The 14,342-nt window shown below is 44.3% G+C and overlaps 1 protein-coding gene across 3 annotated transcripts in view; it reads right to left on the bottom strand.

The window, feature by feature from the left end:
- LOC143925084 (E3 ubiquitin-protein ligase RNF14-like) overlaps positions 1-12,984 on the bottom strand; it is a 57,313-nt gene extending 44,329 nt beyond the window's left edge. For 2 of the 3 annotated variants that reach the window (XM_077449673.1, XM_077449671.1), the window contains exons 1-2: positions 12,791-12,982; positions 5,062-5,222 (exon numbers count right to left, since the gene is read on the bottom strand). In XM_077449673.1, coding sequence (XP_077305799.1) covers positions 5,062-5,215 — 154 coding nt within the window. In that variant the 5' untranslated portion in view covers positions 5,216-5,222; positions 12,791-12,982. Of the gene's footprint in view, positions 1-5,061; positions 5,223-12,790 lie in introns of all 3 variants that reach the window. The other variant, XM_077449672.1, reaches the window with a different exon arrangement.
- Positions 12,985-14,342: the final 1,358 nt, after the last annotated feature.

Below are 14,342 nucleotides of genomic sequence, written 5' to 3'. Positions count from 1 at the left end.
TGTGCCACTTGCCACAAGCAGCCTGCCACCAGTTACAGTGTGCCACTTGCCACAAGCAGCCTGCCAGATATAGTGTGCCACTTGCCACAAGCAGCATGCCAGATACAGTGTGCCACTTGCCACCAGCAGCATGCCAGATACAGTGTGACACTTGCCACCAGCAGCATGTCACCAGATACAGTGTGCCACTTGCCACAAGCAGCCTTCCACCAGATACAGTGTGCCACTTGCCACAAGCCGCCTTCCACCAGATACAGTGTGCCACTTGCCACAAGCCGCCTGCCACCAGATACAGTGTGCCACTTGCCACAAGCAGCCTGCCACCAGATACAGTGTGCTACTTGCCACAAGCAGCCTGCCACCAGATACAGTGTGCTACTTGCCATCAGCAGCCTGCCACCAGCAGCAGTGTACCACCAGATACAGTGTGCCACTTGCCACAAGCAGCATGCCAGATACAGTGTACCACTTGACACAAGCAACATGCCACCAGATACAGTGTGCCATTTGCCACAAGCAGCCTGCCATCAGATACAGTGTGCCACTTGCCACCAGCAGCATGCCAGATACAATGTGCCACTTGCCACCAGCAGTGTGCCACCAGATACAGTGTGCCACTTGCCACCAGCAGTGTGCCATCAGCAGCCTTCCACCAGATAGTGTGCTACTTGCCACCAGCAGCAGTGTGCAACCAGCAGCCTTCCACAAGATAGTGTGCTACTTGCCATCAGCAGCCTGCCACCAGATACAGTGTGCCACTTGCCACCAGCATGCAACCAGATACAGTGTGCCACTCGCCACCCACAGCCTGTCACCAGATACAGTGTGCCACTTACCACCAGCAGCCTGCCACTGCCTCCAAGACTCTCCCCAATTGGTTAGAAGAGACAGGGCCTGCATAGTCAATCAAATCCCTGGAGCCCCCACCCCTCCTGAGCTGGGATGGTATGGCTGTATGCCAGGAGTTTTGTTTAGACCAAGTTGTACAGGGTTGTGTGTGCAAGCTTTTGGGCTCACACTGGTGTGCTGCAGTTGGCTGCACTGCTCATGTATCTGCAGTTTTAGCTGCAGTCCTATTGATTTATATCAGGTTGCAGGTTTTTGCTGCATTTTCTGACAGTGTGCCAAAGATGCAGCATGCAGGAATTTTGGTGCGCTTTCAGAAAATGCAGAAAAAACAAACAACCTAATAGAAATCTATAGGACTGGGGGTAAAACGCAGGAAAACTGTGGATACACCAGCAATGGGCCAAAACACAGCAAATCAGTGTGAACCACCTAAAAGCACAAGGGGCCACCAAGCACTGCCACAGGCTGATGACACAATTCTAAACACTTTGGCTGCAGTTATAACAGCTACTGCTGGAGAAAAAAGTTAAAAACGAGGGAAAGGGATATAAGAAACCAGTCACTGAGCTCACATGTGGACGGTCCCTGGAGGCTGATCACTCAGAGATATCCTGTTCACCTTCTATCTGCCGGTGTTTCCCACCCACACGGCTCCTTCACTGCACAGACTTCACAGAGGGGGAGGGGAAAGGCAGAGCCAACTCAGCCTCTCCCATTTGTGTAGGGGGGGGAACTGTGCACTGTGACATTGTAATAACCACAGTGAGCAAACACAGATGCAGCCAGACACCCCTACATTTACACACACTTCTCCTGTCCCATAGAAGTTTATGGACAGGAAAAAAAAAAATCGGGCTTATGCTGCTGGCTGGGTGGGCCTATTTTAAGGCAGGGGCTTGGTGCTGCAGCTCCATCAGCCCCTATGTTAATCCGGCCCTGGCTCATCCATGTCTTTATGGACCTTGATATGTGCACTTGTCCAAATCATTTGGTGGAGGGGGGATTATGGTGTGGAGTTGTTTTTTCAGGTGTTGGGCTTGACCCCGTAGTTCCAGTGAAGGGAATTCTTAAGGCATCAGCACACCAAGACATTTTGGACAGTACAGCTGGCCCTCTTGCTCAGCAGGTTCCTGGGTCCCTCTTTTGAACCGATGGGGCTCAGACGCAGTACAGGAGGGCTGGCTGTACTGCCTTATCCGCAGCCCTGTCCGTGGTACACCCACCACCAGATATAAGCAAGTTTGACCCCCCAGACTGAAAAGCTGAGGGTCCATTTCTTCTGGTGAGTAGGGGTACAAGAGGGGTGTGTGCCACACTTCTCGTCATGTTTACCTGGAGCACTTCAGCACTTTTATCATGAACTTTTGAGCACCGATAACTTTATTGGAGGATGGGTGTTCATAAAATTGATCACTTTTGAATTTAGGACGTTTATCACAAAAAAGTTTGTATTATTTACGTACAAGTAAGGTGATAGCAGGCTGTGAACATACACATTGAATATGAACAGTATAACCAAGAACAGGGTGAACACGCAGTCAATCATACCATTGCACATTGGTTGCATTTGTAATTGTATTGGTATTGTGTCATTTTAACCGACAGTTTATGTGTGTTAGTCATAGGTTTACTGAGACTATATGTCTGTAAAAGTTCCTGTGTCCTTTATTATATTCGTCACTTGGAAATATCCCTATTTGGGGGTCTAGTAAGTGTGAATCAAGTTATGTATTTATGTATAACCCCTTAAGGGTCTTCGGTTATCCCTTTCATTTAGAGGATGATGCTGTGATGATCGGTCCGATGTTGCATCTGTCCCCCGGCGCCTCTACACTGAGAACTGAGCAATCAAACAGAGCTGATCACTCAGTTTTCAAAGCTTCCTGAGCAGAGAACTACATAGAATGCATGAAGGTAAAAAAAGCTTCAGCTTTTACAACCAATTTAAATTGGTAGCCAGTGTAGTGCCCCCTTGCATCCATGGTCAGTGTAGTGCCTACCTCACATTGGTGGTCATTGTAGTGCCTCCTTACATTAGTGCTCATTGTAGTGCCTCCTTATATCATTGGTCAGTGTAGTTCCTCCTTACATTGGTGCTCACTGTAGTGCCTCCTTATATCTTCGGTCAGTGTAGTGCCTCCTTACCAGGGACGGACTGACCATTCGACCACTGCCCGAGGGTCCCGGGCCACTAGGGGGGCCCATCAGGGTTGCCAACCTCAGTAAAATCAGGGACAGTATGTAAAAATCTGTGTTTTCTTTTTACATCTGTCTCTGAAATGTCCCTTACCGACATCTTTTTGGTCTAAAAATCCCGAGATTATAGATGCCCCACCTCTCCAGTACCTTCTCAGCCAATAGAAACATGTCTGTGTATACTGTGTGATTGTATACTGTGTGTGTGTATACTGTGTGGCCCCCATAATCTCTGATTGCCTGGGGGCCCCATAATCTCCTATTGCCCAGGGGCCCCATAATCTTCTATTACCTGGGGGCCCCATGAGTTGTCAGTCCGCCCCTGCTCCTTACATTGGTGCTCACTGTAGTGCCTCCTTATATCGTTGGTCAGTGTAGTGCCTCCTTACATTGGAGGTCAGTGTGGTGCCTCCTTACATTGGTGGTAACACTAGTGCCTCTGTAGGTCCATGGTCAATGGAAAAGTGCACTTTTATATCGGTGGTCAGAGTAACAGTACCCCCCTGACATTGATGATGAGTGTAAGGTCTGCCTTAAATTGGTGGTCAATGGGAGAAGGAACCCCTTACATTGCTGAGAGGTCCCTTTTTACATACAGCTAAAAAGATAATTGGTGTCAGGTGTCCCTGGTTATTTACCTGAGAGAGGAGGCTCAACCGGGCCTGCAAAAATGGCTCTGCCAAATGATGTTGGTGCTAGACCTCTGCAGGCAATGCCAGTTGGCACTCTACTCTACTCTACTACTACCAGTACGCACTGCTCAGTGAACCCCTAGCATCTTCTGGAGGAACCCTAGATCGGAAAGGCCACTACGTACCATTAGTGGGTGGCTCGCTTGCTGTATAAAGCCATTCTAATTAGTTTTTTTTATACCAGTCATATACTGGCTACAAGGGCGAGTTCAGAGGGTGGTGATAAATGGGGAGTACTCGGAATGGTCGGGGGTGGGTAGTGGAGTCCCCCAGGGTTCTGTGCTGGGACCAATCCTGTTTAATTTGTTCATAAATGACCTGGAGGAGGGGGATGGGATAAACAGTTCAATCTCTGTATTTGCGGACGATACTAAGCTAAGCAGGGCAATAACTTCTCCGCAGGATGGGGAAAACTTGCAAAAAGATCTGAACAAATGAATGGGGGGAGGGCAACTACATGGCAAATGAGGTTCAATGTAGAAAAATGTAAAATAATGCACCTGGGTGGCAAAAATCTGAATGCAATCTATACACTGGGGGGAGAACCTCTGGGGGGTATTTGAGTTGGAAAAGGACCTGGGGGTCCTAGTAGATGATAGGCTCAGCAATGGCATGCAATGCCAAGCTTCTGCTAACAAAGCAAACAGAATATTGGCATTAAAAAGGGGATCAACTCCAGAGATAAAACGATAATTCTCCCGCTCTACAAGTCTCTGGTCCAGCTGCACCTGGAGTATACTGTCCAGTTCTGGGCACCAGTCCTCAGGAAGGATGTACTGGAAATGGAGCGACTACAAAGAAGGGCAACAAAGCTGATAAAGGGTCTGGAGGATATTAGTTATGAGGAAAGGTTGTGAGCTCTGAACTTATTCTCTCTGGAGAAGAGACGCCTGAGAGGGGATATGATTTCATTATATAAATACCGGACTGGTGACCCCACAATAGGGAGAAAACTTTTTCGCTAAGGGAGTTTAACAAAACACGAGGCCACTCATTAAAATTAGAAGAAAAGAGGTTTAACCTTAAACTACATAGAGGGTTCTTTACTGTAAGAGCGGCAAGGATGTGGAATTCCCTTCCACAGGCTGTGGTCTCAGCGGGGAGCATCGATAGTTTCAAGAAAATATTAGATTAGCACCCGAACAACCTAAACATACAGGGATATACAATGTAATACTGACATATAATCACACACATAGGTTGGGCTTGATGGACTTTGGACTTGATGGATGTGTCTTTTTTTGACCTCACCTACTATGTAACTTGATACACATATTGAGAAGCATAAAATCTAGACATATTACACGCATTTCATCTGACTTACATTTAACAGATATCCTAAAGTTTGGAGGAAGTTCCAGACAGACTTGGATTTCCCCTCCCGGAGCAGAGTCAGCTCTCCTAAACTCATCTTCAGGGTATATACTGCTAAGAGCCAGAAGCTCGTCCTCCTGGGCTTCCTGATTCTCACGGGCCATTGGATATCTGTGGAGGTCATAAAACAGAGCAACTCAATCATTTCAGTCCAGCTGCTATTATTATGAGCACACTATACATTGCTTACCAAACAGTTCACCATTAGGTGTAACTGGTTCAATACCGGGCATTTTCACCCCCTTTCCTGCCCAGGCCAATTATCAGCTTTCAGCTCTGTCACAGTTTTAATGACATTTGCGTGGTCATGCTACACTGTACCCGTAAGAAATTTTTTATAATTTTTTTCACACAAATCGAGCTTTCTTTTGGTCATATTTAATTACCACTGGGGTTTTAATTTTTTTGCTAAATAAATGAAAAAAGACAGGAAATTTTGAAAAAATAAATGTTTTCTTTGTTTTGATTATAAAATTTTGCAAATAGATCATCTTTCTTCATAAAATTTAGGTCAAAAAATATTATGCTACATTGGTTCATCTTGGTTAAAATAAACACTGATTTGGGTTATTATTGTGTCCTCAATTGCTTTCTCTGTCTCAAAGGTGAGATGTCAAGGGTCTAGGTTTAGACCCCAGATATCTCACCAAAGCCCCCCCAGACAGTCTCAGCTGCACTAAAGATGATTGGACAGGAGACTGAGGCTCCTGTTCATTCATAAACTGAAGCATAGAAAAAAAAACACAGTTTACTGTGTTCAGTTATGAATTAACACAATGAGTGATCAGTACCGATCACGCACTTTGTCCATTCAAAAAAGTAAGGGGCCAGTAAATTACATATTTACCAGCCCCTTCCTCTATTTTACATCCTGAAATATACCCTTTACCCCAGCCTTTCTCAACCTTTTCAACACAGAGGAACCCTTGAAATAGTTTTCCGGTCTCTGGGAACGCCTGCTAAAAATTTGAAATGTACAACTCATGATACATTAGTGTGATAGTCATTGGGAAGAATTACCTCCTTACAGATAGTTAAAAAGATCAATAACATATAACATATAACACTGCACGATTCGGCCATTTGTTAATCACTCTTTCTGTTTTCCTTGGGGTTCACTATTAATTTTAATTTTTCTTGTAACATTATTTTTATTAATCATTAATCATACCCTTAATCAACATTTTGTCCCTAGATACAGTGGTGTGAAAAAGTGTTTGCCCGCTTCCTCATTTCCTGTTCCTTTGCATGTTTGTCACACTTAAGTGTTTTGGAACATCAAACCAATTTAAACAATAGTCAAGGACAACACAAGTAAACACAAAATGCAATTTGTAAATGAAGGTGTTTATTATTAAAGGTGAAAAAAAATCCAAACCATCATGGCCCTGTGTGAAAAAGTGATTGCCCCCCTTGTTAAAACATACTATAACTGTGGTTGTCCACACCTGAGTTCAATTTCTCTAGCCACACCCAGGCCTGATTATTGCCACACCTGTTCACAATCAAGGCATCACTTAAATAGGAGCTGCTTGACACAGTAAGGTCCACCAGAAGATCCTTAAAAGCTACACATCATGCCGAGACCCAAAGAAATTCAGGAACAATTGAGAAAGAAAGTAATTGAGATCTATCAGTCTGGAAAGGGTTATAAAGCCATTTCCAAAGCTTTGGGAATCCAGCGAACCACAGTGAGAGCCATTATCCACAAATGGCGAAAACATGGAACAGTGGTGAACCTTCCCAGGAGTGGCCGGCCGCCCAAAATTACCCCAAGAGCGCAGCGACGACTCATCCAAGAGGTCACAAAAGACCCCACAACAACGTCCAAGGAACTGCAGGCCTCACTTGCCTCAGTTAAGGTCAGCGTTCATGCCTCCACCATCAGGAAAAGACTGGGCAAAAATGGCCTGCATGGCAGAGTTCCAAGGAGAAAACCACTGCTGAGCAAAAAGAACATCAAAGCTCGTCTCAATTTCTCCACAACACATCTTGATGATCCCCAAGACTTTTGGGACAACATTCTGTGGACCGATGAGACAAAAGTGGAACTCTTTGGAAGGTGTGTGTCCAAGTATATCTGGCGTAGAAGGAACACTGCATTTCATAAAAAGAACATTATACCAACAGTAAAATATGGTGGTGGTAGTGTGATGGTCTGGGGCTGTTTTGCTGCTTCAGAACCTGGAAGACTTGCCGTGATAAAAGGAACTATGAATTCTGCTGTCTACCAAGAGATCCTGAAGGAGAATGTCCAACCATCTGTTCGTGTACTCAAGCTGAAACGAACTTGGGTTCTGCAGCAGGACAATGATCCTAAACACACCAGCAAGTCCACCACCGAATGGCTGAAGAAAAACAAAATGAAGACTTTGGAGTGGCCTAGCCAAAGTCCTGACCTGAATCCTATTGAGATGTTGTGGTATGACCTTAAAAAGGCCGTTCATGCTCGAAAACCCTCTAATGTAACTGAATTAGGACAATTCTGCAAAGATGAGTGGGCCAAAATTCCTCCAGGACGCTGTAAAAGCCTCATTGCACGTTATCGCAAACGCTTGGTTGCAGTTGTTGCTGCTAAGGGTGGCCCAACCAGTTATTAGGTTTAGGGGGCAATCACTTTTTCACACAGGGCCATGATGGTTTGGATTTTTTTTCACCTTTAATAATAAACACCTTCATTTACAAATTGCATTTTGTGTTTACTTGTGTTGTCCTTGACTATTGTTTAAATTGGTTTGATGTTCCGAAACACTTAAGTGTGACAAACATGCAAAGGAACAGGAAATGAGGAAGGGGGCAAACACTTTTTCACACCACTGTATATTGGTTTTAACAATCACTACACATCCCATTTTTGGGGACACTTTCTTATGCTGCTGCATTTCTTTGCCTTGCCTGATATCGCATCCACTCCTATGCCGCCTCAGTTCCCGTGGGGGGATTGTGCTCCTGGCCCACCGTGCGCCCACCGCCGCACGCTGCACTTGCCGTCCGGACTGGTGAGTCTGCCCTGGCTAAACCACTTACACGTATCAAACCCTCATTCATTTATTTCTATCTATATGGTTAGTATATTATATTTTTTATTTTATTCTATAGGAACTTTTTGGTTGCATCAGCTCCCGATGAGTGGGGAGACACCCACGAAACGCGTCGAGCTTCTGATTTGATGTCCAAGTTACATTTTATACGGAACCATATCCATTTCATTATGAATTGACTTTTTATACTATATATCAATTTTTGTTTTATATCTAGTGGATGCATACTTACCATGTGGGTATACTTGTCGATGTCGGGCTTGCTGTCATGGGCACTACCATGCCATACTACTCAATTATTTTATTTACTATTATCATGTGTTGTTATATGTGGATACTATATATCATGTTTTTACTGTATTGATGCCTACACATATTATGAATTTGTTTTATATTTTTTTTAATGGTTTTCTACTGAACAACCAATAAACATCTAAACATGGTTAAAATTTACCTCCACTATCCAAGTGCTTCATTTAAAGTCCCAAACTCCCTTTTATACGTATTAAAAAGATCAATGGTATCAGTGGGAACTTATCTGAGAGGCAGAAATTGCCCAATGCTGAATGAACCCCTAGCAACCTCTGGAGGAACCCTAGGATTCCACAGAACCTTGGTTGAAAATCACTGCTCTATCGTAAGGGACAGAGAAGCCAGCGGTGCGGCATGAAGAAGGGGAGGGGGCATAGTGACAGGGGGGCACACAGGGGGAATCAGAAGCAGGGAGGGAGATCGGTGGAGGGAAGAAATTATTGGAATGATGCCCTGTGTCTGTGTGTCTCTCTACAGCAGCTGCAAGCCAGCAAGAGTGAGAGAAATTGGCTTTCAGCTGCCGCAGGGAGAGACACAGACACACATTGTTCTGTAATTGCCCCTCTACCCCACTGCACTAATTCCTCCTGCTGGTTGAGCCCTACCCCCTGTTTAATCACGCCCCTTCTTGAGGACCTCTGGTACGCCCTTATTGGTGGCCCTGCCTACAGGCGTAACAAGCATTTAATCATTGCAACTTAGGCTACGGGAAAGTTACACACTTACAGTAGGGGGAAGCGCTACAATTGGAAGACAAAGTACTGTTAATATGTAAAGGGTTGCTGGATGGATTTGACACCACATCCCAAAAATCTCATGAAAAAAATAAAAAAAATAAAACAAAATTGACTTTTGGGTGCCCCAAAGAGTAACACGTTGTATTTTCTTTTAAAATCAACTGGGAAAATCCCAGTTTTTTGGAATTTCCTTGCTGTGAATATAATAGAGGTAAATCAAATGTTTACAGCTGAGTAAAGGCCCTTACTTAGAGTTGGGCTGACACCACTTAGAAAGCACCACCATCAGGGCCATTTTTAAGGCAGGGCAAAAGGGGCAGCTGCCCTGGGCCCTGTCATTGTTGTGGGGCCCGAAGCAGCTGCCTCATACTTGCCAACTATCCTGGTTTAAATTCCCTCATCCCTTGAGGTTTTAGTCATGTGCTGTGTCCCAATATCTCAGTGTGAAGTGCTGCTACTATTGCTGCCCTATTGTTGTGTACAGATGACTCACCTGCAGACCCTGTATTTACATGTAAATTACCAGCATTCATATGTAAATAGCGGCAGCATTCATATGTAAATAGCGGCAGCATTCATATGTAAATAGCGGCGCTTGGTGGCATTCATATGTATATCATGCCCCTGAGGTCATATCCACAGTGATCTCTAGCAACCAATCAACAAGCAGAAATCAAGTGCTGTAACTTCTAGCAACTAACCAGTGAGCTTTAATGTGTTCTGTAACCTCTAGCAACCAGTCAGTGAGCGGTAATGATACATTGTAACCTCTGGCAACCAATCACAATAGCTGCCTGATCTGATTCAGTAAACTGATTTTGAGTCTTGCTGCTATTTATTGTATGTCTCAGAGCAGGTGGAGAGCGAAACTGCATGGGGGGGGGGGGGGGGGGGGGTTTGCCCAGGGTCCAATCAAAAGATGGCCCTGACCACCATGTAAAGCAATTTTACTTAGCTGATTCCTCTATCTTGTAGGCTCCGCTGTACAGCAAGATTGGTCCCAGCAGCTTCTTCTCAGATGCCCCTGAAGCCATCAACCCTGGTTGAGAATGGTTGCTCTATAGTATACTGATGCCTCACAACGATGTTTTTTATTGAGGTATAAAATCATTGAAACTGGTGATTTGTTGTAATGTTATATGTGGCACACGATCCTGGAGGTTGCTCACCAACCACCGTGGTGTCCTACTGGACCCTTAGAGAAATTTGCTAGAATTTTTTTTTTTAAAAGATAGGAGATACACTCCATAAAAGATTTCTATTTTGCAAAAATCAAACAAAAAAAAACTTGGCTTTTGTTGCAGAAAAAAATAAATTTATGGACTGTATGAACTAGTGACACCATGGTTGTTGGTGAGCAGCATCCAGGACTACATGTAACGTTACAACAAATCACCAGAAGGTTCAGTGCTAGTTTCTCCCATCTTTTTAACTCTCAACTCTTCTCCGAAGGTCCACCAGGACACCATGGTTATTGGTGAGCAGCATCCAGGACCACATGTAATGTTACAACAAATCACCAGAAGGTTCAGGATCTGTGCAGATTTTCCACCGTTTCCATTTTTTTTTAGCAAACGTCTCAGAGGGTCAAGCAGGAAACCACGGTTGTTGGTCAACAGTTTCCAGAACTGTGTACCACATATAACGTTACATCCAATTTCCAGAAGGTTAGACGCTAGTTTGGTGCTCCCATCTTTTACATTTTTTCTAGTGTACAGTCTAGTGTGAGGAAAATGTATTCTGCTCACAGTATCTGTGTTAGCCTATATAATTGGTTGGGGTTATTGTAGGTCAGGCTGGAAGTCTCTACAGGTCTGGCCTCTGGTACCTCCCCCTGGTTCTAGCAGCTACTCAAATTTTCTAGAAGCTAGAGGGTGGAGGCCAAGAGGCCAAAATCTGCATATTTATGGGGATCTGGGCATTCGTCAGGCAGGAGGCCTGCCAGGGTGGTCAGAACTGGCCCATAAATACTGGGGAGCCTGGCCAGCAGGGGAGCAGGTGGAAGATGGGGTGCTGAGGCTGTGTCGTGGACCCTGGGAGGGGACCCTGGGGCTGAGGGGGCTCTGACTCCAGGCTGGAGCTGAGTAAGGAGAGAAGCTGGACAGAGGGATCTACAATATCCATGAGTTTCTGCTAGGAGACACCATGGCTAGCATGGGAAGACCTGAACAGCCGCAGGCCTGGACAGCGGTCTTTTCCAAAAGCAGCAGGATTCCAGGGACAGTGTAAGTACCTCTACACCCCCAGGGCTTAAAATGGAGAAGATTGCCAGATTCAATATCTAGCAAGCTTCCATCCTAATTTTTTGTTCTGGGACACTTTACAAGGCAGCCAGGTGAGCAGGTATTTTCAAGAGAGGGGACATAGAGCTCCATGAAGTATGGAACTTTGCTAAATTCCACTAATGCTGCATACACACGATCAAATTGTCCGGCGTACTTAGTCCGAAACGCATTTCACCGGACAATTCGATCGTGTGTGGGCTTCAGCGGACTTTCTCAGTGTAAAGTCCAGCGGACTAAGAAAGTATTTTTGCACTCCAATCTTACCGCCGGACTTGGGTTTCAGCGGACAATACGTTCGTCAGTATGCTAGTCCGGCGGACTAAGAATGACGCATGCTCAGAAGCAAGTACGAAAAGGAAGCTATTGGCTACTGGCTATTGAACTTCCTCTTTCTAGTCCCGCCGTACGTGCTGTACGTCATCGCGCAAGAAAACGCCGGACTTTCTGTGTGTCCGTGTGTGTCCAAGTCCGTTCGGTAGAAAGTCCGCCGGACTATCCACCGGATTGTTTGCCGGACTAAGTACGCCGGACAATTCAATCGTGTGTACATGGCATAAGGGGACACAGACCTCCTACAAGGGGAATTCTTTACTGCTAATTTTAGAGAGACGGGCATTGTTCCAGGGGGAATACAGTCCAAGATTTGCCATTTTTCAGATTACAGAGTGAAGGAAGTTGTCCTCAAGTTGTTCATTCAAGTCAAGTTGGGCATCCCATGATCCCTCTTCCCCACCAAGGTGGTTTACCCCAATAAAACAACAAAAACAAGACCATGGACTGATTTCTGCCTCCGAATGAAAGGTGTTGCCTGGCTGTGCAGGAATAGGAGGACCCAAAAATCCAGTGAGCTTTAAAGAGGAAGTAAACCCTGATGGGTGTTACTTCCTCTTTAAATTCCCTGCAAAGGTAAAGCATAATGGACTACTATGCATCGCATAATAGTCCATTATGTGTCACTTACCTGACACAGGAGCCAGCGAAGTCACCGCTATCCCCTTGTGTACGGAGCCTCCATCTTCTTGGTGGGTCTTGCTGCTCCGGCGCTGTCGGAGCCGCGATGACGTCACTCCCGCGCATGCGCACGGGAGCCACCACTCGCGCCATTTCGTCGTTAACTGTGGCACGCTCAGTGCGCCTGCGCGCCGCTGTCTACGGCGCATGCGCGGTTGACAGCGGTGCCTGTCTTTCGGCAAATATCTCCTAAACCGTGTAACGCCTTAATCTAGGGGTAGCTTTACATAAGGCAAAAACAACATCACCAAGGGTTAATGTTGCATGTATAAGGAGCTAACGCTCTGTCTTACCACCTCTTTGATCCAACGCTGTCTTCGTGTTCCTTCCTCTATCCAGGAAACAAAGTCCATGTGGTTGTAGGCACTGATAAGGGCGAGGCTCTTGTGATTGTTGTAGCTGTTGCCCTATGAATCAGCTGTCCTGCCAGCAATCCCTTCCCCCGTATAAAGGGAGACATGTGGAGCTCAGCAACAGCGTCAGTGACACCGCCAGTCGTCATTTCTCTGTGTTCCATCAGAGGGATTTCCCGGGGCCTGGTCAGAGCTGGGGAAAGACAACACACCTTGCGGCTGATATTAACCCCTTCTTAGCTTCCCTAAACTGTTATGAAAACATACAATGTATAAGCCAAATATTCCAAAGTCTGTGTCTCCTTTAACCCCTTCAATACCAGCCACCCCCCCCCCCCCCCCCCTCCTGCCCAGACCAATTTTCAGCTTTCACCGCTGTCACATTTTGAATGACAATTGCGCGGTCGTGCTACACTGTATCCAAATGACATTTTTATCATTTTCTTCACACAAATGGAGCTTTCTTTTGGAGGTATTTAATCACCACTGGGATTTTTTTTTATTATTGCTAAAAAATCGGGGGAAAAAAAGGCTTTTTTCTTCTTTTCTCTCATAAAATTTTTCAAATAAATAATCTTTCTTCATAAATTTAGGCCAAAATGTATTCTGCTACATTTATTTGCTGAAAATAATCCAAATCTGTGTATATTATTTAGTCTGTATGGAAAGTTATAGAGTCCACACACTATGGTATATAGTATATACACTGTATCTGAAAAATTGATCAATCCTGATGTACTGATGATCTAATTTCTTGAGGCCCTGAAATGTCAGGACAGTACAAATACCCCCCCCAAATGATCTCTTTTTGGAAAGTCCAAGGTATTTAGTAGGAGGCATGGCGAGTTTTTTTTTAAGTTGTATTTTTTTGTCACAATTTTTGTAAAATGAAGAAATAAGAAATAAAAGAAAAAAGAAAGTTTTTCACAATATATATATATATATATATATATATATATATATATGTATATGTATATGTATATATATATATATATATATATATATATATATATATACATATATATATATATATATATATATATACATATATATATATATATATATATATATATATATATATATATATATATATATATATGTATATATATATATGTATATATATATATATATATATATATATATATATATATATATATATATATATATATATATATATATGTACATATATATATATATATGTGTGTATATATATATATATATATATATATATATATTTTTTTTTACATACTGTCAGCAGCGTAGTACAGCATCATCATATAACTGGAGTGGTGGTGATCAGGGACACAGATGGTTGATCATAGGTGTGTGCAGGGGCGCACACCCTAATCACTCTGTGTGGTGCTGATTTCCTCTACTGCCCAGGCTCCCCCCTCCATGTTATGAACCCCCCCCCACACCGCAGTGCTGCTGGCTTCTCTTCACTCATCCCCCAACCCCCCCCCCCCTCTGCGAGCTCGCGTGCAGAAGCGCC

Source organism: Lithobates pipiens, unplaced genomic scaffold, assembly GCF_037356315.1.
Source record: "Lithobates pipiens isolate NorthernLeopardFrog02 unplaced genomic scaffold, aLitPip1_a1.2 Scaffold_22, whole genome shotgun sequence".
Classification (NCBI taxonomy): Eukaryota; Metazoa; Chordata; class Amphibia; order Anura; family Ranidae; genus Lithobates; species Lithobates pipiens.
The sequence above is the reverse complement of the archived record's forward strand: the minus strand, read 5'-3'. Positions and strand labels throughout refer to the sequence as shown.